The following is a 26,226-nucleotide window of genomic DNA, read 5'->3' as shown; positions in this document are numbered from 1 at the left end:
GAGAAGTTCACATCTACAGATGTGCTGGCTGTCCACACCACTCTCTGCAGAGTCCTGCGATTGAGGGAAGTACAGTTCCCATACCAGGCAGTGATGCAGCCAATCAGGGTGTTCCCCTGTAGAAAGTTGTTAGGATTTGGGGGCCCATACCAAACTTCCTCAACCTTCTGAGGTGAAAGAGGTGCTGCTGTGCCTTTTTCACCTCACAGCCGGTATGTACAGACCACATGAGATCCTCAGTGATATGGACGCCGAGGAACTTAAAGCTGTTCACCTTCTCAACCCCAGATCCATTGATGTCAATAGGAGCTAGCCTGTCTCCATTCCTCCTGTAGTTCACAACCAGCTCCTTTGTTTTTGTACCATTGAGGGAGAGGTTGTTTTCTTGACACCACTGTGTCAGGGTGATGACTCCTTCTCTGTCAGCTGCCTCATTATTATTTGAAATTAGGACAATCAGTGTAGTGTTGTCAGCAAATTTAATTAGCAGATTGGAGCTGTGGGTAGCGATAAGGTCATGGGCATACAGGGAGTAAAGGAGGGGACAGTGCACAGTCCTGAGGGGCTCCTGTGATGAGAGTCAGAGGGGTGGAGGTGAGGGAGCCCACTTTTATCACCTACTGGTGATCTGACAGGAAGTCCAGGATCCAGCTACACAAGGCAGGGTGAAGGCTGAGGTCTCTGAGCCTCTTGTCGAGCATGGAGGGAATGATGGTGTTGAATGACGAACTGTAGTCCAAGAACAACATTCTCACATAAGCACCCCTCTCTCTCCAGGTGTGTAAGGATGGTGTGTAGAACTGTGGCTCTTCAGAATGGTCCAAACAGCACTGAGGCTGGTAAAGTGAAATAAAACTAGGAAGGGTCAAAACACCCAGTAGGTCAGACAGTGTTTATGTGAAGAGCCAACATTTCTGGTCCTGGCATGGGGAGAGAGAGCCGTGTCCCAGCTCACTCCGGATTTACTCTGTTGAGCTGGGTTCATAGTTCTGCTCGCTGGCAGAGTGGGCAATCCAGTGGTGCAGTGAACAGAGCCACTGTCTCTCAGTATCCGAGACCGGAATTCAATCCTGCCCTCAAGCGCTGACTGTGTGGTGTTTGTAGGTCCTCCCTGTGACCGTGTGGGTTTCCCCTGAGTGCTCTGGTTTCCTCCCACATCCCCAAGGGGCAGGCTGACCGCGATACTGTGCTGCAGCTGGTGGGAATGTGGAGAATAGAGTCAGCGTAGGTGGTTGATGGTCAGCATGGACTCGATGGGCTGAAGGGCCTGCTTCCTTTGCTGCAGTTCTCTCTCATTCTGCCAGATCCCTTCACCCTGACTTTGCCCCTTGACCCCTGACCTCTTCACTATTTCTTTCTCCCTGGCCCTGTGACAACTAGAGGGACTTACTTCCCAACCCCTCACCCCTTCCCTCATGCTCTCCCTTGCCCCTTCTCCCCAGGTGTGCCCCTCCTGCCCTCTCTGGGCCTTCTCTGAACCACTAACTTGTCACAGTTCTCTACACTCACCAATCTTTGGAGATGTTGCCTGTACAGACCTCTCATATGCAGAAAGACACACTTCTAAACAGAACCTTCGGCCCACCACGTCTAATCTCGGAGAATATCTGCCTCCTGTTCTCTTTTTATTACCACAGCGTTTGTGTGTTTGACACGATGTGACAGGAATAAGCCAGTTATCAATTCTGTCCCTGTTCGGGCTTTGGAGAGAGGCAAGGCCCATGACTTGTGGAATCCTTCAGCAGTGAGGAAATGTTAGGAGCTTTCCCTGAAGCAGTCTTGTCCCATCCCACACCCAGGCTGTGTCTCTGACCCTGGGGCTGGCTACGTCCCTGCTCATCTCAGACCTACCGAAGGCTTGTGTCCCGACCAGGCCAGCCTCTTGTCCTGGAGTTTGCACAGCGATGCCAGGTGGGGTGGAGCTGTTGGATCTGTGCCAGGAGTGTGGCTCACCACTGGGCAGGGGCAGCGAGACTGATGCCCTCTCTCTGTCGGATCTGTGCCAGGAGTGTGGCAGGGGTAGCGAGACTGACGCCCTCTCTCTGTCGGATCTGTGCCAGGAGTGTGGCAGGGGTAGTGAGACTGACGCTCTCTCTCTGTCGGATCTGTGCCAGGAGTGTGGCAGGGGCAGCGAGACTGATGCCCTCTCTCTGTCGGATCTGTGCCAGGAGTGTGGCAGGGGTAGTGAGACTGACGCCCTCTCTCTGTCGGATCTGTGCCAGGAGTGTGGCAGGGGTAGCGAGACTGACGCCCTCTCTCTGTCGGATCTGTGCCAGGAGTGTGGCAGGGGTAGTGAGACTGACGCCCTCTCTCTGTCGGATCTGTGCCAGGAGTGTGGCAGGGGTAGTGAGACTGACGCCCTCTCTCTGTCGGATCTGTGCCAGGAGTGTGGCAGGGGTAGTGAGACTGACGCTCTCTCTCTGTCGGATCTGTGCCAGGAGTGTGGCAGGGGCAGCGAGACTGATGCCCTCTCTCTGTCGGATCTGTGCCAGGAGTGTGGCAGGGGCAGCGAGACTGACGCCCTCTCTCTGTCGGATCTGTGCCAGGAGTGTGGCAGGGGTAGTGAGACTGACGCCCTCTCTCTGTCGGATCTGTGCCAGGAGTGTGGCAGGGGCAGCGAGACTGATGCCCTCTCTCTGTCGGATCTGTGCCAGGATTGTGGCAGGGGCAGCGAGACTGATGCCCTCTCTCTGTCGGATCTGTGCCAGGATTGTGGCAGGGGCAGCGAGACTGATGCCCTCTCTGTCGGATCTGTGCCAGGAGTGTGGCAGGGGCAGCGAGACTGATGCCCTCTCTCTGTCGGATCTGTGCCAGGAGTGTGGCAGGGGCAGCGAGACTGATGCCCTCTCTCTGTCGGATCTGTGCCAGGAGTGTGGCAGGGGCAGCGAGACTGACGCCTTCTCTCTGTCGGATCTGTGCCAGGAGTGTGGCAGGGGTAGCGAGACTGACGCCCTCTCTCTGTTGGATCTGTGCCAGGAGTGTGGCAGGGGTAGCGAGACTGACGCCCTCTCTCTGTCGGATCTGTGCCAGGAGTGTGGCAGGGGCAGCGAGACTGATGCCTTCTCTCTGTCGGATCTGTGCCAGGAGTGTGGCAGGGGCAGCGAGACTGACGCCCTCTCTCTGTCGGATCTGTGCCAGGAGTGTGGCAGGGGTAGCGAGACTGACGCCCTCTCTCTGTCGGATCTGTGCCAGGAGTGTGGCAGGGGTAGCGAGACTGACGCCCTCTCTCTGTCGGATCTGTGCCAGGAGTGTGGCAGGGGTAGCGAGACTGACGCCCTCTCTCTGTCGGATCTGTGCCAGGAGTGTGGCAGGGGTAGCGAGACTGACGCCCTCTCTCTGTCGGATCTGTGCCAGGAGTGTGGCAGGGGTAGCGAGACTGACGCCCTCTCTCTGTCGGATCTGTGCCAGGAGTGTGGCAGGGGTAGCGAGACTGACGCCCTCTCTCTGTCGGATCTGTGCCAGGAGTGTGGCAGGGGTAGTGAGACTGACGCCTTCTCTCTGTCGGATCTGTGCCAGGAGTGTGGCAGGGGTAGCGAGACTGACGCCCTCTCTCTGTCGGATCTGTGCCAGGAGTGTGGCAGGGGTAGTGAGACTGACGCCCTCTCTCTGTCGGATCTGTGCCAGGAGTGTGGCAGGGGCAGCGAGACTGACGCCTTCTCTCTGTCGGATCTGTGCCAGGAGTGTGGCAGGGGCAGCGAGACTGACGCCCTCTCTCTGTCGGATCTGTGCCAGGAGTGTGGCAGGGGTAGCGAGACTGACGCCCTCTCTCTGTCGGATCTGTGCCAGGAGTGTGGCAGGGGTAGCGAGACTGACGCCCTCTCTCTGTCGGATCTGTGCCAGGAGTGTGGCAGGGGTAGCGAGACTGACGCCCTCTCTCTGTCGGATCTGTGCCAGGAGTGTGGCAGGGGTAGCGAGACTGACGCCCTCTCTCTGTCGGATCTGTGCCAGGAGTGTGGCAGGGGTAGCGAGACTGACGCCCTCTCTCTGTCGGATCTGTGCCAGGAGTGTGGCAGGGGTAGCGAGACTGACGCCCTCTCTCTGTCGGATCTGTGCCAGGAGTGTGGCAGGGGTAGCGAGACTGACGCCCTCTCTCTGTCGGATCTGTGCCAGGAGTGTGGCAGGGGTAGTGAGACTGACGCCCTCTCTCTGTCGGATCTGTGCCAGGAGTGTGGCAGGGGTAGTGAGACTGACGCCCTCTCTCTGTCGGATCTGTGCCAGGAGTGTGGCAGGGGCAGCGAGACTGATGCCTTCTCTCTGTTGGATCTGTGCCAGGAGTGTGGCAGGGGCAGCGAGACTGATGCCCTCTCTCTGTCGGATCTGTGCCAGGAGTGTGGCAGGGGTAGCGAGACTGACGCCCTCTCTCTGTCGGATCTGTGCCAGGAGTGTGGCAGGGGTAGTGAGACTGACGCCCTCTCTCTGTCGGATCTGTGCCAGGAGTGTGGCAGGGGTAGCGAGACTGACGCCCTCTCTCTGTCGGATCTGTACCAGGAGTGTGGCAGGGGTAGTGAGACTGACGCCCTCTCTCTGTCTACAGGTGCTCCATGCAGCAGTACAGCGCGGAGCTGCCCTCCACAAGCATCATCATCACCTTCCACAACGAGGAGAGGGCCGCGCTGCTCAGGACCATCCGCAGGTCAGACCGCGTACCGCAGTGTGGCGGAGGGGCACTGTATGTGTCTCAGAGAGGTGGCATGTGTGCAGGGTGGGAGTGTGTGCAGTGAAAAGAAGCTTGTTTAAAATAGTAGAGAGTGTGTAAGTGTGTGCAGAGTGTGTGTGTGTGTGCGCGCGCGCAGAGTGTGGGTTTGCACATGAGAATGTGAATGTGTATATAGAGAGGACATGAGCGTGTACACAGAGTGTGTAGGGAGAGTGAGTGTGTGCAGGGGGTGTGAACGTGTACAGAGAGACTGTGAGTGTGTGTACAGAGAGAGTGTGCCTGTGTGTACAGAGACTGTGTGGGTGTGTGTACAGAGAGTGAGTGTGGGTGTGCGTGTGCAGAGAGTGTGTGGCTGTGTGTACAGAGTGTGTGTGAGTGTGTGTACAGAGAGTGCGGGTGTGTGTACAGAGTGTGTGTGAGTGTGTGTACAGAGAGTGCGGGTGTGTGTACAGAGTGTGTGTGGGTGTGTGTACAGAGTGTGTGTGAGTGTGTGTACAGAGAGTGCGGGTGTGTGTACAGAGTGTGTGTGGGTGTGTGTACAGAGTGTGTGTGAGTGTGTGTACAGAGAGTGCGGGTGTGTGTACAGAGTGTGTGTGGGTGTGTGCGGGTGTGTGTACAGAGAGTGCGGGTGTGTGTACAGAGAGTGTGTGGGTGTGTGTACAGAGAGTGAGTGTGGGTGTGTGTGTGCAGAGAGTGCGGGTGTGTGTACAGAGAGTGTGTGGGTGTGTGTACAGAGTGTGTGTGAGTGTGTGTACAGAGAGTGCGGGTGTGTGTACAGAGAGTGTGTGGGTGTGTGTACAGAGTGTGTGTGGGTGTGTGTGTGCAGAGAGTGCGGGTGTGTGTACAGAGAGTGTGTGGGTGTGTGTACAGAGAGTGTGTGGGTGTGTGTGTGCAGAGAGTGCGGGTGTGTGTACAGAGAGTGTGTGGGTGTGTGTACAGAGTGTGTGTGAGTGTGTGTACAGAGAGTGCGGGTGTGTGTACAGAGAGTGTGTGGGTGTGTGTACAGAGAGTGTGTGGGTGTGTGTGTGCAGAGAGTGCGGGTGTGTGTACAGAGAGTGTGTGGGTGTGTGTACAGAGTGTGTGTGAGTGTGTGTACAGAGAGTGCGGGTGTGTGTACAGAGAGTGTGTGTGGGTGTGTGTACAGTGTGTGTGGCTGTGGTGAAGATGAGACAGAGCACTGAGTGTTTGTTGTGATAAAGGGAAGAGAGAGTGAGGAGGAGAGATGTGTAATGTGCAGTGCATGTGTGTAGTGAGAGAGGTGCAATGAAAAAGGCAGATAGAGTACAACAAGAGAGAGTCTGTATTGTGAGATCATGTGCACTGAAAGAGGTATTGAGTGTGTAATGAGAGAGGCAGACACAACGTGTGTAATGAGAAAGAGAGAGTCAAAATCATCGAGCCACAGCACAGAAATCAGCTCTTTGGACATCAAGTACCCAAAAAGTCAACTGTTTGTTCATTTCCGTGGGCACGTGGCCAAGTGCTTAAGGCATTGGACTAGCGATCTGAAGGTCGTGAGTTCGAGCCCCAGCCGAGGCAACATGTTGTGTCCTTGAGCAAGGCACTTAATCACACAGTGCTGTGCGACGACACTGGTGCCAAGCTGTATTGGTCCTAATACCCTTCCCTTGGACAACATTGGTGTCATGGAGAGGGGAGACTTGCAGCATGGGCAACTGCTGGTCTTCCATACAGCCTTGCCCGGGCCTGCGCCCTGGAGAGTGAAGGCTTTCCAGGTACAGATCCATGGTCTCACAAGACTAACGGATGGCTTTAATTGTTCATTTCCATCAGTGCTGCCTGGTCTGCTGAGCTCCTGCAGCATTTTGTGTGTTGCTCTGGATTTCCAGCATTTGCAGGATCTCCTGTGTTGATGAAGTACCCGTCGATTGTAATTTATTTACCAACATTGCTCCACGACTTCTCTGCCTTTGTGATTTAAATACTTGTGCAGACCCTCAGAAGTGATGTGAGGATCGGTGCACCCCCTCAGACAGCGAGTTCCACGCTGTAAACACCCCCCCCCGGCAGTGCGTTCCACACTGTGCTGCTCCCCCCAGGCAGCGAGTTCCACACTGTAAACCCCCTCAGGCCGCGCGTTCTACACTGTAACCCCCCCTCGGGCAGCGCGTTCCACGCTGTAAACCCCCTCAGGGAGCGCGTTCCACACTGTAAACCCCCTCAGGCAGCGCGTTCTACACTGTAACCCCCCCTCGGGCAGCGCGTTCCACACTGTAAACCCCCCCCCCCAGGCAGCGCGTTCTACACTGTAACCCCCCCTCGGGCAGCGCGTTCCACACTGTAAACCCCCTCAGGGAGCGCGTTCCACACTGTAAACCCCCTCAGGCAGCACGTTCCACACTGTAAACCCCCTCGGGCAGCGTTCCACACTGTAACCCCCCCCCTCGGGCAGCGCGTTCCACACTGTAAACACCCCCCCCCAGGCAGCGCGTTCCACACTGTAAACCCCCTCGGGCAGCGCGTTCCACACTGTAAACCACCCCCCCCAGGCAGCGCGTTCTACACTGTAACCCCCCCTCGGGCAGCGCGTTCCACGCTGTAAACCCCCTCAGGGAGCGCGTTCCACACTGTAAACCCCCTCAGGCAGCACGTTCCACACTGTAAACCACCTCGGGCAGCGTGTTCCACACTGTAAACCCCCCCCCCCTTGGGCAGCGCGTTCCACACTGTAAACCCCCCCCCCTCAGGCAGCGCATTCCACACTGTAAACCCCCTCGGGCAGCGCGTTCCACACTGTAACCCCCCCCCCTTGGGCAGCGCGTTCCATGCTGTAACCCTCCCTCAGGCAGCGTGTTCCACACTGTAAACCCCCTCAGGCAGCGCGTTCCACACTGTAAACCCCCTCGGGCCGCGTGTTCCACGCTGTAACCCTCCCTCGGGCAGCGCGTTCCACGCTGTAAACCCCCTCAGGGAGCGCGTTCCACACTGTAAACCCCCTCAGGCAGCACGTTCCACACTGTAAACCCCCTCGGGCAGCGCTTTCCACACTGTAACCCCCCCCCCTCGGGCAGCGCGTTCCACACTGTAAACCCACCCCCCCAGGCAGCGCGTTCCACACTGTAAACCCCCTCGGGCAGCGCGTTCCACACTGTAAACCCCCCCCCCTCAGGCAGCGCGTTCTACACTGTAACCCCCCCCTCGGGCAGCGTGTTCCATGCTGTAAACCCCCTCAGGGAGCGCGTTCCACACTGTAAACCCCCTCAGGCAGCACGTTCCACACTGTAAACCACCTCGGGCAGCGTGTTCCACACTGTAAACCCCCCCCTCCGTGGGCAGCGCGTTCCACACTGTAAACCCCCCCCCCCTCAGGCAGCGCGTTCCACACTGTAAACACCCTCGGGCAGCGCGTTCCACACTGTAAACCCCCCCCCCTTGGGCAGCGCGTTCCACGCTGTAACCCTCCCTCAGGCAGCGTGTTCCACACTGTAAACCCCCTCAGGCAGCGCGTTCCACACTGTAAACCCCCTCGGGCCGCGTGTTCCACGCTGTAACCCTCCCTCGGGCAGCGCGTTCCACGCTGTAAACCCCCTCAGGCAGCGCGTTCCACGCTGTAAACCACCTCGGGCCGCGCGTTCCACGCTGTAACCCCCCCTCGGGCCGCGCGTTCCACGCTGTAACCCTCCCTCGGGCCGCGCGTTCCACGCTGTAACCCCCCCTCGGGCCGCGCGTTCCACACTGTAACCCACCCTCGGGCAGCGCGTTCCACGCTGTAAACCCCCTCAGGCAGCGCGTTCCACACTGTAAACCCCCTCAGGCAGCGCGTTCCACACTGTAACCCCCCCTCAGGCAGCGCGTTCCACACTGTAACCCCCTCTCAGGCAGCGCGTTCCACACTGTAACCCTCCCTCGGGCAGCGCGTTCCACACTGTAACCCTCCCTCGGGCCGCGCGTTCCACGCTGTAAACCCCCTCAGGCAGCGCGTTCTACACTGTAACCCCCCCTCGGGCAGCGCGTTCCACACTGTAAACCCCCCCCCCCAGGCAGCGCGTTCTACACTGTAACCCCCCCTCGGGCAGCGCGTTCCACGCTGTAAACCCCCTCAGGGAGCGCGTTCCACACTGTAAACCCCCTCAGGCAGCACGTTCCACACTGTAAACCCCCTCGGGCAGCGCGTTCCACACTGTAACCCCCCCCCCTCGGGCAGCGCGTTCCACACTGTAAACCCCCCCCCCCCAGGCAGCGCGTTCCACACTGTAAACCCCCTCGGGCAGCGCGTTCCACGCTGTAAACCCCCTCAGGCAGCGCGTTCCACACTGTAAACCCCCTCAGGCAGCGCATTCCACACTGTAACCCTCCCTCAGGCAGCGCGTTCCACACTGTAACCCCCCCTCAGGCAGCGCGTTCCACACTGTAACCCTCCCTCGGGCAGCGCGTTCCACACTGTAACCCTCCCTCGGGCCGCGCGTTCCACGCTGTAAACCCCCTCAGGCAGCGCGTTCTACACTGTAACCGTCCCTCAGGCAGCGCGTTCCACGCTGTAAACCCCCTCAGGCAGCGCATTCCACACTGTAAACCCCCTCGGGCAGCGCGTTCCACACTGTAACCCTCCCTCGGGCAGCGCGTTCCACACTGTAACCCCCCCCTCGAGCAGCGCGTTCCACGCTGTAAACCCCCTCAGGCAGCGCGTTCCACACTGTAAACCCCCTCAGGCAGCGCGTTCCACACTGTAAACCCTCCCTCGGGCAGCGCGTTCCACACTGTAACCCCCCTCAGGCAGCGTGTTCCACACTGTAAACCACCTCGGGCAGCGCGTTCCACACTGTAAACCACCTCAGGCAGCGCGTTCCACACTGTAACCCCCCCTCGGGCAGCGCGTTCCACACTGTAACCCCCCCCTCGGGCAGCACGTTCCACACTGTAAACCCCCTTAGGCAGCGCGTTCCACACTGTAACCCCCCTCGGGCAGCGTGTTCCACACTGTAAACCACCTCAGGCAGCGCGTTCCACACTGTAACCCCCCCTCGGGCAGCGCGTTCCACACTATAAACCACCTCAGGCAGCGCGTTCCACACTGTAACCCCACCTCGGGCAGCGCGTTCCACACTGTAAACCACCTCAGGCAGCGCGTTCCACACTGTAACCCCCCCTCGGGCAGCGCGTTCCACACTGTAAACCACCTCGAGCAGCGCGTTCCACACTGTAACTCCCCCTCAGGCAGCACGTTCCACACTGTAACTCCCCCTCAGGCAGCGCGTTCCACACTGTAACTCCCCCTCGGGCAGCGCGTTCCACACTGTAACTCCCCCTCGGGCAGCGCGTTCCACACTGTAACTCCCGCTCGGGCAGCGCGTTCCACACTGTAACTCCCCCTCGGGCCGCGCGTTCCACACTGTAAACCCCCCCCCCTCAGGCAGCGCGTTCTACACTGTAACCCCCCCTCGGGCAGCGCGTTCCATGCTGTAAACCCCCTCAGGGAGCGCGTTCCACGCTGTAAACCCCCTCAGGCAGCATGTTCCACACTGTAAACCACCTCGGGCAGCGTGTTCCACAGTGTAAACCCCCCCCTCCTTGGGCAGCGCGTTCCACACTGTAAACCCCCCCCCCTCAGGCAGCGCGTTCCACACTGTAAACCCCCTCGGGCAGCGCGTTCCACACTGTAAACCCCCTCGGGCAGCGCGTTCCACACTGTAAACCCCCTCGGGCAGCGCGTTCCACACTGTAAACCCCCTCAGGCAGCGCGTTCCACACTGTAAACCCCCTCGGGCCGCGTGTTCCACGCTGTAACCCTCCCTCAGGCAGCGTGTTCCACACTGTAAACCCCCTCAGGCAGCGCGTTCCACACTGTAAACCCCCTCGGGCCGCGTGTTCCACGCTGTAACCCTCCCTCGGGCAGCGCGTTCCACGCTGTAAACCCCCTCAGGCAGCGCGTTCCACGCTGTAAACCACCTCGGGCTGCGCGTTCCACGCTGTAAACCACCTCGGGCCGCGCGTTCCACGCTGTAACCCTCCCTCGGGCCGCGCGTTCCACGCTGTAACCCCCCCTCGGGCCGCGCGTTCCACACTGTAACCCACCCTCGGGCAGCGCGTTCCACGCTGTAAACCCCCTCAGGCAGCGCGTTCCACACTGTAAACCCCCTCAGGCAGCGCGTTCCACACTGTAACCCCCCCTCGGGCAGCGCGTTCCACACTGTAACCCCCTCTCAGGCAGCGCGTTCCACACTGTAACCCCCCCTCGGGCAGCGCGTTCCACACTGTAACCCTCCCTCGGGCCGCGCGTTCCACGCTGTAAACCCCCTCAGGCAGCGCGTTCTACACTGTAACCCCCCCTCGGGCAGCGCGTTCCACGCTGTAAACCCCCTCAGGGAGCGCGTTCCACACTGTAAACCCCCTCAGGCAGCGCGTTCCACACTGTAAACCCCCCTCGGGCAGCGCGTTCCACACTGTAAACCCCCTCCCCTGGGCAGCGCGTTCCACACTGTAAACCCCCTCAGGCAGCGCGTTCCACACTGTAAACCCCCTCGGGCAGCGCGTTCCACACTGTAACCCCCCCCCCTTGGGCAGCGCGTTCCCCTCCCTCCCTCAGGCAGCGCGTTCCACACTGTAACCCCCCTCCAGCGCGTTCCACACTGTAACCCCCCTCGGGCAGCGCGTTCCACACTGTAACCCCCCTCGGGCCGCGCGTTGCACACTGTAACCCCCCCCCCTCTCGGGCAGCACGTTCCACACTGTAACCCCCCTCGGGCAGCGTGTTCCACACTGTAAACCCCCTCAGGCAGCACGATCCACGCTGTAAACCCCCTCAGGCAGCACGATCCACGCTGTAAACCCCCTCAGGCAGCGCGTTCCACACTGTAACCCCCCCTCGGGCAGCGCGTTCCACGCTGTAAACCCCCTCAGGCAGCGCGTTCCACACTGTAAACCCCCTCAGGCAGCGCGTTCCACACTGTAACCCTCCCTCAGGCAGCGCGTTCCACACTGTAACCCCCCTCAGGCAGCCGTTCCACACTGTAAACCCCCCCTCAAGCACGTTACACACTGTAAACCCCCCCTCAGGCAGCACGATGCACGCTGTAAACCCCCTCAGGCAGCGCGTTCCACACTGTAACCCCCCTCGGGCAGCGCGTTCCACACTGTAAACCCCCTCAGGCAGCACGTTCCACGCTGTAAACCCCCTCAGGCAGCACGTTCCACACTGTAACCCCCCTCAGGCAGCGCGTTCCACACTGTAAACCCCCTCAGGCAGCGCGTTCCACACTGTAAACCCCCTCGGGCAGCGCGTTCCACACTGTAACCCTCCCTCGGGCAGCGCGTTCCACACTGTAACCCCCCCCTCGAGCAGCGCGTTCCACGCTGTAAACCCCCTCAGGCAGCGCGTTCCACACTGTAAACCCCCTCAGGCAGCGCGTTCCACACTGTAAACCCCCTCAGGCAGCGCGTTCCACACTGTAAACCCCCCTCGGGCAGCGCGTTCCACACTGTAACCCCCCCCGGGCAACACGTTCCACACTGTAAACCCTCTCAGGCAGCGTGTTCCACACTGTAAACCACCTCGGGCAGCGCGTTCCACACTGTAAACCACCTCAGGCAGCGCGTTCCACACTGTAACCCCCCCTCGGGCAGCGCGTTCCACACTGTAACCCCCCCCTCGGGCAGCGCGTTCCACACTGTAAACCCCCTCAGGCAGCGCGTTCCACACTCCCCCCCCCCTCGGGCAGCGTGTTCCACACTGTAAACCACCTCAGGCAGCGCGTTCCACACTGTAACCCCCCCTCGGGCAGCGCGTTCCACACTGTAAACCACCTCAGGCAGCGCGTTCCACACTGTAACCCCCCTCGGGCAGCGCGTTCCACACTGTAAACCACCTCAGGCAGCGCGTTCCACACTGTAACCCCCCCTCGGGCAGCGCGTTCCACACTGTAAACCACCTCAGGCAGCGCGTTCCACACTGTAACCCCCCCTCGGGCAGCGCGTTCCACACTGTAAACCCCCTCGAGCAGCGCGTTCCACACTGTAACTCCCCCTCAGGCAGCGCGTTCCACACTGTAACTCCCCCTCGGGCAGCGCGTTCCACACTGTAACTCCCCCTCGGGCAGCGCGTTCCACACTGTAACTCCCCCTCGGGCAGCGCGTTCCACACTGTAAACCCCCCCCCCTCAGGCAGCGCGTTCTACACTGTAACCCCCCCTCGGGCAGCGCGTTCCATGCTGTAAACCCCCTCAGGGAGCGCGTTCCACGCTGTAAACCCCCTCAGGCAGCACGTTCCACACTGTAAACCACCTCGGGCAGCGTGTTCCACACTGTAAACCCCCCCCTCCTTGGGCAGCGCGTTCCACACTGTAAACCCCCCCCCTCAGGCAGCGCGTTCCACACTGTAAACCCCCTCGGGCAGCGCGTTCCACACTGTAAACCCCCCCCCCCCTTGGGCAGCGCGTTCCACGCTGTAACCCTCCCTCAGGCAGCGTGTTCCACACTGTAAACCCCCTCAGGCAGCGCGTTCCACACTGTAAACCCCCTCGGGCCGCGCGTTCCACGCTGTAAACCCCCCCCCCCAGGCAGCGCGTTCCACACTGTAAACCCCCCCCCCCAGGCAGCGCGTTCCACACTGTAAACCCCCTCGGGCAGCGCGTTCCACGCTGTAAACCCCCTCAGGCAGCGCGTTCCACACTGTAAACCCCCTCAGGCAGCGCGTTCCACACTGTAACCCCCCCTCGGGCAGCGCGTTCCACGCTGTAAACCCCCTCAGGGAGCGCGTTCCACACTGTAAACCCCCTCAGGCAGCGCGTTCTACACTGTAACCCCCCCTCGGGCAGCGCGTTCCACACTGTAAACCCCCCCCCCAGGCAGCGCGTTCTACACTGTAACCCCCCCTCGGGCAGCGCGTTCCACGCTGTAAACCCCCTCAGGGAGCGCGTTCCACACTGTAAACCCCCTCAGGCAGCACGTTCCACACTGTAAACCCCCTCGGGCAGCGCGTTCCACACTGTAACCCCCCCCCCTCGGGCAGCGCGTTCCACACTGTAAACCCCCCCCCCAGGCAGCGCGTTCCACACTGTAAACCCCCTCGGGCAGCGCGTTCCACACTGTAAACCCCCCCCCCCCAGGCAGCGCGTTCCACACTGTAACCCCCCCTCGGGCAGCGCGTTCCACGCTGTAAACCCCCTCAGGGAGCGCGTTCCACACTGTAAACCCCCTCAGGCAGCACGTTCCACACTGTAAACCACCTCGGGCAGCGCGTTCCACACTGTAAACCCCCCCCCCCCTTGGGCAGCGCGTTCCCCCCTGTAAACCCCCCCCCTCAGGCAGCGCGTTCCACACTGTAAACCCCCTCGGGCAGCGCGTTCCACACTGTAACCCCCCCCCCTTGGGCAGCGCGTTCCATGCTGTAACCCTCCCTCAGGCAGCGTGTTCCACACTGTAAACCCCCTCAGGCAGCGCGTTCCACACTGTAAACCCCCTCGGGCCGCGTGTTCCACGCTGTAACCCTCCCTCGGGCAGCGCGTTCCACGCTGTAAACCCCCTCAGGGAGCGCGTTCCACACTGTAAACCCCCTCAGGCAGCACGTTCCACACTGTAAACCCCCTCGGGCAGCGCTTTCCAACTGTAAACCCCCCCCTCGGGCAGCGCGTTCCACACTGTAAACCCACCCCCCCAGGCAGCGCGTTCCACACTGTAAACCCCCTCAGGCAGCGCGTTCCACACTGTAACCCTCCCTCAGGCAGCGCGTTCCACACTGTAACCCCCCCTCAGGCAGCGCGTTCCACACTGTAACCCTCCCTCGGGCAGCGCGTTCCACACTGTAACCCTCCCTCGGGCCGCGCGTTCCACACTGTAACTCCCCCTCAGGCAGCGCGTTCCACACTGTAACTCCCCCTCGGGCAGCGCGTTCCACACTGTAACTCCCCCTCGGGCAGCGCGTTCCACACTGTAACTCCCCCTCAGGCAGCGCGTTCCACACTGTAACTCCCCCTCGGGCAGCGCGTTCCACACTGTAACTCCCCCTCGGGCAGCGCGTTCCACACTGTAACTCCCCCTCAGGCAGCGCGTTCTACACTGTAACCCCCCCTCGGGCAGCGCGTTCCATGCTGTAAACCCCCTCAGGGAGTGCGTTCCACACTGTAAACCCCCTCAGGCAGCACGTTCCACACTGTAAACCACCTCGGGCAGCGTGTTCCACACTGTAAACCCCCCCCTCCTCGGGCAGCGCGTTCCACACTGTAAACCCCCCCCCCTCAGGCAGCGCGTTCCACACTGTAAACCCCCTCGGGCAGCGCGTTCCACACTGTAAAACCCCCCCCCCTTGGGCAGCGCGTTCCACGCTGTAACCCTCCCTCAGGCAGCGTGTTCCACACTGTAAACCCCCTCAGGCAGCGCGTTCCACACTGTAAACCCCCTCGGGCCGCGCGTTCCACGCTGTAAACCCCCCCCCCCCAGGCAGCGCGTTCCACACTGTAACCCCCCCCCCCCAGGCAGCGCGTTCCACACTGTAAACCCCCTCGGGCAGCGCGTTCCACGCTGTAAACCCCCTCAGGCAGCGCGTTCCACACTGTAAACCCCCTCAGGCAGCGCGTTCCACACTGTAACCCTCCCTCAGGCAGCGCGTTCCACACTGTAACCCCCCCTCAGGCAGCGCGTTCCACACTGTAACCCTCCCTCGGGCAGCGCGTTCCACACTGTAACCCTCCCTCGGGCCGCGCGTTCCACGCTGTAAACCCCCTCAGGCAGCGCGTTCTACACTGTAACCGTCCCTCGGGCAGCGCGTTCCACACTGTAACCCTCCCTCGGGCAGCGCGTTCCACACTGTAACCCCCCCCTCGAGCAGCGCGTTCCACGCTGTAAACCCCCTCAGGCAGCGCGTTCCACACTGTAAACCCCCTCAGGCAGCGCGTTCCACACTGTAAACCCTCCCTCGGGCCGCGCGTTCCACGCTGTAACCCTCCCTCGGGCCGCGCGTTCCAGGCTGTAACCCTCCCTCGGGCCGCGCGTTCCACGCTGTAACCCCCCCTCGGGCCGCGCGTTCCACACTGTAACCCACCCTCGGGCAGCGCGTTCCACGCTGTAAACCCCCTCAGGCAGCGCATTCCACACTGTAAACCCCCTCAGGCAGCGCGTTCCACACTGTAACCCCCCCTCAGGCAGCGCGTTCCACACTGTAACCCCCCCTCAGGCAGCGCGTTCCACAGTGTAACCCTCCCTCGGGCAGCGCGTTCCACACTGTAACCCTCCCTCGGGCCGCGCGTTCCACGCTGTAAACCCCCTCAGGCAGCGCGTTCCACACTGTAACCCCCCCTCGGGCAGCGCGTTCCACACTGTAAACCCCACCCCCCAGGCAGCGCGTTCTACACTGTAACCCCCCCTCGGGCAGCGCGTTCCACGCTGTAAACCCCCTCAGGGAGCGCGTTCCACACTGTAAACCCCCTCAGGCAGCACGTTCCACACTGTAAACCCCCTCGGGCAGCGCGTTCCACACTGTAAACCCCCCCCCCCCAGGCAGCGCGTTCTACACTGTAACCCCCCCTCGGGCAGCGCGTTCCACGCTGTAAACCCCCTCAGGGAGCGCGTTCCACACTGTAAACCCCCTCAGGCAGCACGTTCCACACTGTAAACCACCTCGGGCAGCGTGTTCCACACTGTAAACCCCCCCCCCTTGGGCAGCGCGTTCCACACTGTAAACCCCCCCCCCCATCAGGCAGCGCGTTCCACACTGTAAACCCCCTCGGGCAGCGCGTTCCACACTGTAACCCCCCCCCCCCTTGGGCAGCGCGTTCCACGCTGTAACCCTCCCTCAGGCAGCGCGTTCCACACTGTAAACCCCCTCGGGCCGCGTGTTCCACGCTGTAACCCTCCCTCGGGCAGCGCGTTCCACGCTGTAAACCCCCTCAGGGAGCGCGTTCCACACTGTAAACCCCCTCAGGCAGCACGTTCCACACTGTAAACCCCCTCGGGCAGCGCGTTCCACACTGTAACCCCCCCCCTCGGGCAGCGCGTTCCACACTGTAAACCCACCCCCTCCCAGGCAGCGCGTTCCACACTGTAAACCCCCTCGGGCAGCGCGTTGCACACTGTAAACCCCCCCCCTCAGGCAGCGCGTTCTACACTGTAACCCCCCCTCGGGCAGCGCGTTCCACGCTGTAAACCCCCTCAGGGAGCGCGTTCCACACTGTAAACCCCCTCAGGCAGCACGTTCCACACTGTAAACCACCTCGGGCAGCGTGTTCCACACTGTAAACCCCCCCCTCCTTGGGCAGCGCGTTCCACACTGTAAACCCCCCCCCTCAGGCAGCGCGTTCCACACTGTAAACCCCCTCGGGCAGCGCGTTCCACACTGTAAACCCCCCCCCCTTGGGCAGCGCGTTCTACGCTGTAACCCTCCCTCAGGCAGCGCGTTCCACACTGTAAACCCCCTCAGGCAGCGCGTTCCACACTGTAAACCCCCTCGGGCCGCGTGTTCCACGCTGTAACCCTCCCTCGGGCAGCGCGTTCCACGCTGTAAACCCCCTCAGGCAGCGCGTTCCACACTGTAAACCCCCTCGGGCCGCGTGTTCCACGCTGTAACCCTCCCTCGGGCAGCGCGTTCCACGCTGTAAACCCCCTCAGGCAGCGCGTTCCACGCTGTAAACCACCTCGGGTCGCGCGTTCCACGCTGTAAACCACCTCGGGCCGCGCGTTCCACGCTGTAACCCTCCCTCGGGCCGCGCGTTCCACGCTGTAACCCTCCCTCGGGCCGCGCGTTCCACACTGTAACCCACCCTCGGGCAGCGCGTTCCACGCTGTAAACCCCCTCAGGCAGCGCATTCCACACTGTAAACCCCCTCAGGCAGCGCGTTCCACACTGTAACCCCCCCTCGGGCAGCGCGTTCCACACTGTAACCCCCCCTCGGGCAGCGCGTTCCACACTGTAACCCCCCCTCGGGCAGCGCGTTCCACACTGTAACCCTCCCTCGGGCCGCGCGTTCCACGCTGTAAACCCCCTCAGGCAGCGCGTTCTACACTGTAACCCTCCCTCAGGCAGCGCGTTCCACACTGTAAACCCCCTCAGGCAGCGCGTTCCACACTGTAAACCCCCTCGGGCCGCGTGTTCCACGCTGTAACCCTCCCTCGGGCAGCGCGTTCCACGCTGTAAACCCCCTCAGGCAGCGCGTTCCACACTGTAAACCCCCTCGGGCCGCGTGTTCCACGCTGTAACCCTCCCTCGGGCAGCGCGTTCCACGCTGTAAACCCCCTCAGGCAGCGCGTTCCACGCTGTAAACCACCTCGGGTCGCGCGTTCCACGCTGTAAACCACCTCGGGCCGCGCGTTCCACGCTGTAACCCTCCCTCGGGCCGCGCGTTCCACGCTGTAACCCTCCCTCGGGCCGCGCGTTCCACACTGTAACCCACCCTCGGGCAGCGCGTTCCACGCTGTAAACCCCCTCAGGCAGCGCATTCCACACTGTAAACCCCCTCAGGCAGCGCGTTCCACACTGTAACCCCCCCTCGGGCAGCGCGTTCCACACTGTAACCCCCCCTCGGGCAGCGCGTTCCACACTGTAACCCCCCCTCGGGCAGCGCGTTCCACACTGTAACCCTCCCTCGGGCCGCGCGTTCCACGCTGTAAACCCCCTCAGGCAGCGCGTTCTACACTGTAACCCTCCCTCAGGCAGCGCGTTCCACGCTGTAAACCCCCTCAGGCAGCGCATTCCACACTGTAAACCCCCTCGGGCAGCGCGTTCCACGCTGTAACCCTCCCTCGGGCAGCGCGTTCCACACTGTAACCGCCCCCCTCGAGCAGCGCGTTCCACGCTGTAAACCCCCTCAGGCAGCGCGTTCCACACTGTAAACCCCGTCAGGCAGCGCGTTCCACACTGTAAACCCTCCCTCGGGCAGCGCGTTCCACACTGTAAACCCCCCTCGGGCAGCACGTTCCACACTGTAACCCCCCCTTGGGCAGCACGTTCCACACTGTAAACCCCCTCAGGCAGCGTGTTCCACACTGTAAACCACCTCGGGCAGCGCGTTCCACACTGTAAACCACCTCAGGCAGCGCGTTCCACACTGTAACTCCCCCTCGGGCAACGCGTTCCACACTGTAACCCCCCCCCCTCGGGCAGCGCGTTCCACACTGTAAACCCCCTCAGGCAGCGCGTTCCACACTCTCCCCCCCCCCTCGGGCAGCGTGTTCCACACTGTAAACCACCTCAGGCAGCGCGTTCCACACTGTAACCCCCCCTCGGGCAGCGCGTTCCACACTGTAAACCACCTCAGGCAGCGCGTTCCACACTGTAACCCCCCCTCGGGCAGCGTGTTCCACACTGTAAACCACCTCAGGCAGCGCGTTCCACACTGTAACCCCCCCTCGGGCAGCGCGTTCCACACTGTAAACCACCTCAGGCAGCGCGTTCCACACTGTAACCCCCCTCGGGCAGCGCGTTCCACACTGTAACCCCCCCTCAGGCAGCGCGTTCCACACTGTAACTCCCCCTCGGGCCGCGCGTTCCACACTGTAACTCCCCCTCGGGCCGCGCGTTCCACACTGTAACTCCCCCTCAGGCAGCGCGTTCCACACTGTAACTCGCCCTCAGGCAGCGCGTTCCACACTGTAACTCCCCCTCGGGCAGCGCGTTCCACACTGTAACCCCCCCTCGGGCAGCGCGTTCCACACTGTAACTCCCCCTCGGGCCGCGCGTTGCACACTGTAACCCCCCCCCCCTCTCGGGCAGCACGTTCCACACTGTAACCCCCCTCAGGCAGCACGTTCCACACTGTAAACCCCCTCAGGCAGCACGATCCACGCTGTAAACCCCCTCAGGCAGCACGATCCACGCTGTAAACCCCCTCAGGCAGCGCGTTCCACACTGTAACTCCCCCTCAGGCAGCGCGTTCCACACTGTAACCCCCCCCTCAGGCAGCGCGTTCCACACTGTAACCCCCCCTCAGGCAGCGCGTTCCACTCTGTAACCCCCCTCAGGCAGCACGTTCCACACTGTAAACCCCCCCTCAGGCAGCACGATCCACGCTGTAAACCCCCTCAGGCAGCGCGTTCCACACTGTAACCCCCCCTCGGGCAGCGCGTTCCACGCTGTAAACCCCCTCAGGCAGCACGTTCCACGCTGTAAACCCCCTCAGGCAGCACGTTCCACACTGTAACCCCCCTCAGGCTGCGCGTTCCACACTGTAAACCCCCTCAGGCAGCACGTTCCACACTGTAACCCTCCCTCGGGCAGCGCGTTCCACACTGTAACCCTCCCTCAGGCAGCACGTTCCACACTGTAACCCCCCCCTCGAGCAGCGCGTTCCACGCTGTAAACCCCCTCAGGCAGCGCGTTCCACACTGTAAACCCCCTCAGGCAGCGCGTTCCACACTGTAAACCCTCCCTCGGGCAGCGCGTTCCACACTGTAAACCCCCCTCGGGCAGCACGTTCCACACTGTAACCCCCCCTCGGGCAACACGTTCCACACTGTAAACCCTCTCAGGCAGCGTGTTCCACACTGTAAACCACCTCGGGCAGCGCGTTCCACACTGTAAACCACCTCAGGCAGCGCGTTCCACACTGTAACCCCCCCTCGGGCAGCGCGTTCCACACTGTAACACCCCCCCCCTCGGGCAGCGCGTTCCACACTGTAAACCCCCTCAGGCAGCGCGTTCCACACTTTGCCCCCCCCCCCTCGGGCAGCGTGTTCCACACTGTAAACCACCTCAGGCAGCGCGTTCCACACTGTAACCCCCCCTCGGGCAGCGCGTTCCACACTGTAAACCACCTCAGGCAGCGCGTTCCACACTGTAACCCCCCCTCAGGCAGCGCGTTCCACACTGTAAACCACCTCAGGCAGCGCGTTCCACACTGTAACCCCCCCTCGGGCAGCGCGTTCCACACTGTAAACCACCTCAGGCAGCGCGTTCCACACTGTAACCCCCCCTCGGGCAGCGCGTTCCACACTGTAAACAACCTCGAGCAGCGCGTTCCACACTGTAACTCCCCCTCAGGCAGCACGTTCCACACTGTAACTCCCCCTCAGGCAGCGCGTTCCACGCTGTAAACCCCCTCAGGCAGCGCGTTCCACACTGTAACTCCCCCTCGGGCAGCGCGTTCCACACTGTAACTCCCCCTCGGGCAGCGCGTTCCACACTGTAACTCCCCCTCCGGCCGCGCGTTCCACACTGTAACTCCCCCTCAGGCAGCGCGTTCCACACTGTAACTCCCCCTCAGGCAGCGCGTTCCACACTGTAACTCCCCCTCGGGCAGCGCGTTCCACACTGTAACTCCCCCTCGGGCAGCGCGTTCCACACTGTAACTCCCCCTCGGGCAGCGCGTTCCACACTGTAACTCCACCTCGGCAGCGCGTTCCACACTGTAACTCCCCCTCAGGCAGCGCGTTCCACACTGTAACCCCCCCTCGGGCAGCGCGTTCCACGCTGTAAACCCCCTCAGGCAGCGCGTTCCACACTGTAACCCTCCCTCAGGCAGCGCGTTCCACACTGTAACCCCCCTCAGGCAGCGCGTTCCACACTGTAACCCCCCTCAGGCAGCGCGTTCCACGCTGTAAACCCGCTCAGGCAGCGCGTTCCACACTGTAACTCCCCCTCAGGCAGCGCGTTCCACACTGTAACTCCCCCTCGGGCCGCGCGTTCCACACTGTAACTCCCCCTCAGGAAGCGCGTTCCACACTGTAACTCCCCCTCGGGCAGCGCGTTCCACACTGTAACTCCCCCTCGGGCCGCGCGTTCCACACTGTAACCCCCCTCAGGCCGCGCGTTCCACACTGTAACTCCCCCTCAGGCAGTGCGTTCCACACTGTAACTCCCCCTCGGGCCGCGCGTTGCACACTGTAACCCCCCCCCCCCTCGGGCAGCACGTTCCACACTGTAACCCCCCTCAGGCAGCACGTTCCACACTGTAAACTCCCTCAGGCAGCACGATCCACGCTGTAAACCCCCTCAGGCAGCACGATCCACGCTGTAAACCCCCTCAGGCAGCGCGTTCCACACTGTAAACCCCCCCCCTCAGGCAGCACGATCCACGCTGTAAACCCCCTCAGGCAGCGCGTTCCACACTGTAACCCCCCCTCGGGCAGCGCGTTCCACGCTGTAAACCCCCTCAGGCAGCACGTTCCACACTGTAACCCCCCTCAGGCAGCACGTTCCACACTGTAACCCCCCTCAGGCAGCGCGTTCCACACTGTAAACCCCCTCAGGCAGCACGTTCCACACTGTAACCCTCCCTCGGGCAGCGCGTTCCACACTGTAACCCTCCCTCAGGCAGCACGTTCCACACTGTATCCCCCCCCTCGGGCCGCGCGTTCCACGCTGTAACCCTCCCTCGGGCAGCGCGTTCCACACTGTAACCCCCCCTCGGGCAGCACGTTCCACACTGTAAACCCCCTCAGGCAGCGCGTTCCACACTGTAACTCCCCCTCAGGCAGCGCGTTCCACACTGTAACCCCCCCTCGGGCAGCGCGTTCCACGCTGTAAACCCCCTCAGGCAGCGCGTTCCACACTGTAACCCTCCCTCAGGCAGCGCGTTCCACACTGTAACCCCCCTCAGGCAGCGCGTTCCACACTGTAACCCCCCTCAGGCAGCGCGTTCCACGCTGTAAACCCCCTCAGGCAGCGCGTTCCACACTGTAAACCCCCTCGGGCCGCGCGTTCCACACTGTAACCCCCCCCCCTCGGGCAGCGCGTTCCACACTGTAACCCCCCTCAGGCAGCGCGTTCCACACTGTAAACCCCCTCAGGCAGCGCGTTCCACGCTGTAACCCTCCCTCTGGCAGCGCGTTCCACACTGTAACCCCCCTCAGGCAGCGCGTTCCACACTGTAAACCCCCTCAGGGAGCGCGTTCCACGCTGTAAACCCCCCCAGGCAGCGAGTTCCACATTGTAACCCCCTCAGGCAGCGCGTTCCACACTGTAACCCCCTCGGGCAGCGCGTTCCACGCTGTAACCCCCCCTCGGGCAGCGCGTTCCACACTGTAACCCCCCCCCTAGGGCAGCGCGTTCCACGCTGTAACCCTCCCTCGGGCCACGCATTCCACGCTGTAAACCCCCTCGGGCCGCGCGTTCCACACTGTAAACCCCCTCAGGCAGCGCGTTCCACACTGTAACCCTCCCTCGGGCAGCGCGTTCCACACTGTAACCCCCTCGGGCAGCGAGTTCCACGCTGTAACCCCCCCGTCAGGCAGCGCGTTCCACACTGTAAACCACCTCGGGCAGCGCGTTCCACACTGTAAACCCCCCCCCCTCGGGCAGCGCGTTCCACGCTGTAACCCCCCTCGGGCATCGCGTTCCACACTGTAAACCACCTCAGGCAGCGCGTTCCACACTGTAACCCCCCCTCAGGCAGCGCGTTCCACACTGTAAACCCCCTCGGGCAGCGCGTTCCACACTGTAAACCCCCTCGGGCTGCGCGTTCCACGCTGTAACCCCCCCTCAGGCAGCGCGTTCCACACTGTAAACCCCCTCGGGCAGCGCGTTCCACACTGTAAACCACCCCCTCGGGCAGCGCGTTCCACACTGTAAACCCCCTCAGGCAGCGCGTTCCACACTGTAACCCCCCCTTGGGCAGCGCGTTCCACGCTGTAACCCTCCCTCGGGCCGCGCGTTCCACACTGTAAACCCCCTCAGGCAGCGCGTTCCACACTGTAACCCCCCCTTGGGCAGCGCGTTCCACACTGTAACTCCTCCCTCGGGCCGCGCGTTCCACACTGTAACCCCCCCCCAGGTGAAAATATTCTTCCTCACATGCCCTCTAAACCTTTAACTCACTTTAAAGTTTGCCCTCTGGTCGTTAACATGTCTGCTTTGGCAAAGAGTTGTTTGCTATCTGTCCTGCATCTGTCTCTCTACCTCATCAAGTGACCCTCAACTCCAAGGAAAAGAGTGCGTAGTGTGTGAGACATGTGTAGTGGTGAGACGTTACGTGCTGTGTGTGAGACGTTACATGCAGGGTGTGAGATGTGTGTAGTGTGTGAGACGTGTGCAGGTTGTGGGTGTGAGATGTTATGTGCAGGGTGTGAAACGTGTGTAGTGGTGAGACGTTACGTGCTGTGTGTGAGACGTTACATGCAGGATGTGAGATGGGTGTAGTGTGTGAGACGTGTGCAGGTTGTGGGTGTGAGACGTTACATGCAGGGTGTGGGACGTGTGCAGAGTGTGAGACGTTACGTGATGGGTGTGAGACATGCTGGGTGTGAGAGGTGTGCAGTGTGTGAGACGTGTGCAGTGTGTGAGACGTGTGCAGTGTGTGAGACGTGTTGTGGTGAGACGTGTGTAGTGGTGAGATGTGTGCAGTGTGTGAGACATTACGTGCTGGGTGTGAGACGTGTGCAGTGTGTGAGACGTGTGCAGTGTGAGACGTGTGTAGTGGTGAGACGTGTGCAGTGGTGAGACGTGTGTAGTGGTGAGATGTGTGCAGTGTGTGAGACATTACGTGCTGGGTGTGAGACGTGTGCAGTGTGTGAGACGTGTAGTGGTGAGACGTGTGTAGTGTGTGAGATGTGTGCAGTGGTGAGACGTGTGCAGTGGTGAGACGTGTGCAGTGGTGAGACGTGTGTAGTGGTGAGATGTGTGCAGTGTGTGAGACATTACGTGCTGGGTGTGAGACGTGTGCAGTGTGTGAGACGTGTAGTGGTGAGACGTGTGCAGTGTGTGAGACGTGTGTAGTGGTGAGACGTGTGTAGTGGTGAGACGTGTGCAGTGGTGAGACATGTGCAGTGGTGAGACGTGTGCAGTGTGTGAGACGTGTAGTGGTGAGATGTGTGCAGTGTGTGAGACATTACGTGCTGGGTGTGAGACGTGTGCAGTGTGTGAGACGTGTGCAGTGGTGAGACGTGTGTAGTGGTGAGACGTGTGCAGTGGTGAGACGTGTGCAGTGGTGAGATGTGTGCAGTGTGTGAGACATTACGTGCTGGGTGTGAGACGTGTGCAGTGTGTGAGACGTGTGCAGTGTGAGAGACGTGTGTAGTGGTGAGACGTGTGCAGTGTGAGAGACGTGTGCAGTGTGTGAGACGTGTGTAGTGGTGAGACGTGTGCAGTGGTGAGACGTGTGCAGTGTGAGAGACGTGTGTAGTGGTGAGACGTGTGCAGTGGTGAGACGTGTGCAGTGTGTGAGATGTGTAGTGGTGAGACGTGTGCAGTGGTGAGACGTGTGTAGTGGTGAGACGTGTGCAGTGGTGAGACGTGTGCAGTGGTGAGATGTGTGCAGTGTGTGAGACATTACGTGCTGGGTGTGAGACGTGTGCAGTGTGTGAGACGTGTGCAGTGTGAGACGTGTGTAGTGGTGAGATGTGTGCAGTGTGTGAGACATTACGTGCTGGGTGTGAGACGTGTGCAGTGTGTGAGACGTGTGTAGTGGTGAGATGTGTGCAGTGTGTGAGACATTACGTGCTGGGTGTGAGACGTGTGCAGTGTGTGAGACGTGTGCAGTGGTGAGACGTGTGCAGTGGTGAGATGTGTGCAGTGTGTGAGACATTACGTGCTGGGTGTGAGACGTGTGCAGTGTGTGAGACGTGTGCAGTGGTGAGACGTGTGCAGTGGTGAGACGTGTGTAGTGGTGAGACGTGTGCAGTGGTGAGACGTGTGCAGTGGTGAGATGTGTGCAGTGTGTGAGACATTACGTGCTGGGTGTGAGACGTGTGCAGTGTGTGAGACGTGTGCAGTGTGAGAGACGTGTGTAGTGGTGAGATGTGTGCAGTGGTGAGACGTGTGCAGTGTGTGAGATGTGTGCAGTGGTGAGATGTGTGCAGTGTGTGAGACGTGTGTAGTGGTGAGACGTGTGTAGTGGTGAGACGTGTGCAGTGGTGAGACGTGTGCAGTGGTGAGACGTGTGCAGTGGTGAGATGTGTGCAGTGTGTGAGACATTACGTGCTGGGTGTGAGACATGTGCAGTGTGTGAGACGTGTAGTGGTGAGACGTGTGTAGTGGTGAGACGTGTGTAGTGGTGAGACGTGTGCAGTGGTGAGACGTGTGCAGTGGTGAGATGTGTGCAGTGTGTGAGACATTACGTGCTGGGTGTGAGACGTGTGCAGTGTGTGAGACGTGTGCAGTGTGAGAGACGTGTGTAGTGGTGAGATGTGTGCAGTGGTGAGACGTGTGCAGTGTGTGAGATGTGTGCAGTGGTGAGATGTGTGCAGTGTGTGAGACGTGTGTAGTGGTGAGACGTGTGTAGTGGTGAGACGTGTGCAGTGGTGAGACGTGTGCAGTGGTGAGATGTGTGCAGTGTGTGAGACATTACGTGCTGGGTGTGAGACATGTGCAGTGTGTGAGACGTGTAGTGGTGAGACGTGTGTAGTGGTGAGATGTGTGCAGTGTGTGAGACATTACGTGCTGGGTGTGAGACGTGTGCTGTGTGTGAGACGTGTGTAGTGGTGAGACGTGTGCAGTGGTGAGATGTGTGCAGTGTGTGAGACGTTACATGCAGGGTGTGAGACGTGTGTATATTGTGTGGGACTTTATGTGTCAGGTGTGAGACAGCGCAGTGTTCTGTGTGTATACGTCTGTGCACACTCAGCGATTCAGGAAAAGTTTCTTCCCCTCTGCCATCCGATTCCCAAATGGACATTGAACCCATGAAACTACCTCACTTTTTAAATATATATTATTTCTGTTTTTGCATGATTTTTAATCTACTTGATATACA

General features: G+C 61.0%; 1 protein-coding gene across 1 annotated transcript in view; it reads left to right on the top strand.

Moving 5' to 3' along the window:
• galnt14 (UDP-N-acetyl-alpha-D-galactosamine:polypeptide N-acetylgalactosaminyltransferase 14 (GalNAc-T14)) overlaps positions 1-26,226 on the top strand; it is a 76,516-nt gene that overhangs the window by 20,832 nt on the left and 29,458 nt on the right. Inside the window, exon 3 of the mRNA XM_063040584.1 lies at positions 4,535-4,633. Coding sequence (XP_062896654.1) covers positions 4,535-4,633 — 99 coding nt within the window. The remainder of the gene's footprint in view (positions 1-4,534; positions 4,634-26,226) is intronic.

The sequence above is a fragment of the Mobula hypostoma genome, chromosome 2 (genome assembly GCF_963921235.1).
Source record: "Mobula hypostoma chromosome 2, sMobHyp1.1, whole genome shotgun sequence".
Taxonomy (NCBI): domain Eukaryota; kingdom Metazoa; phylum Chordata; class Chondrichthyes; order Myliobatiformes; family Myliobatidae; genus Mobula; species Mobula hypostoma.
Note: the sequence above shows the minus strand (reverse complement) of the source record. Positions and strands in the feature narration are given on the sequence as shown.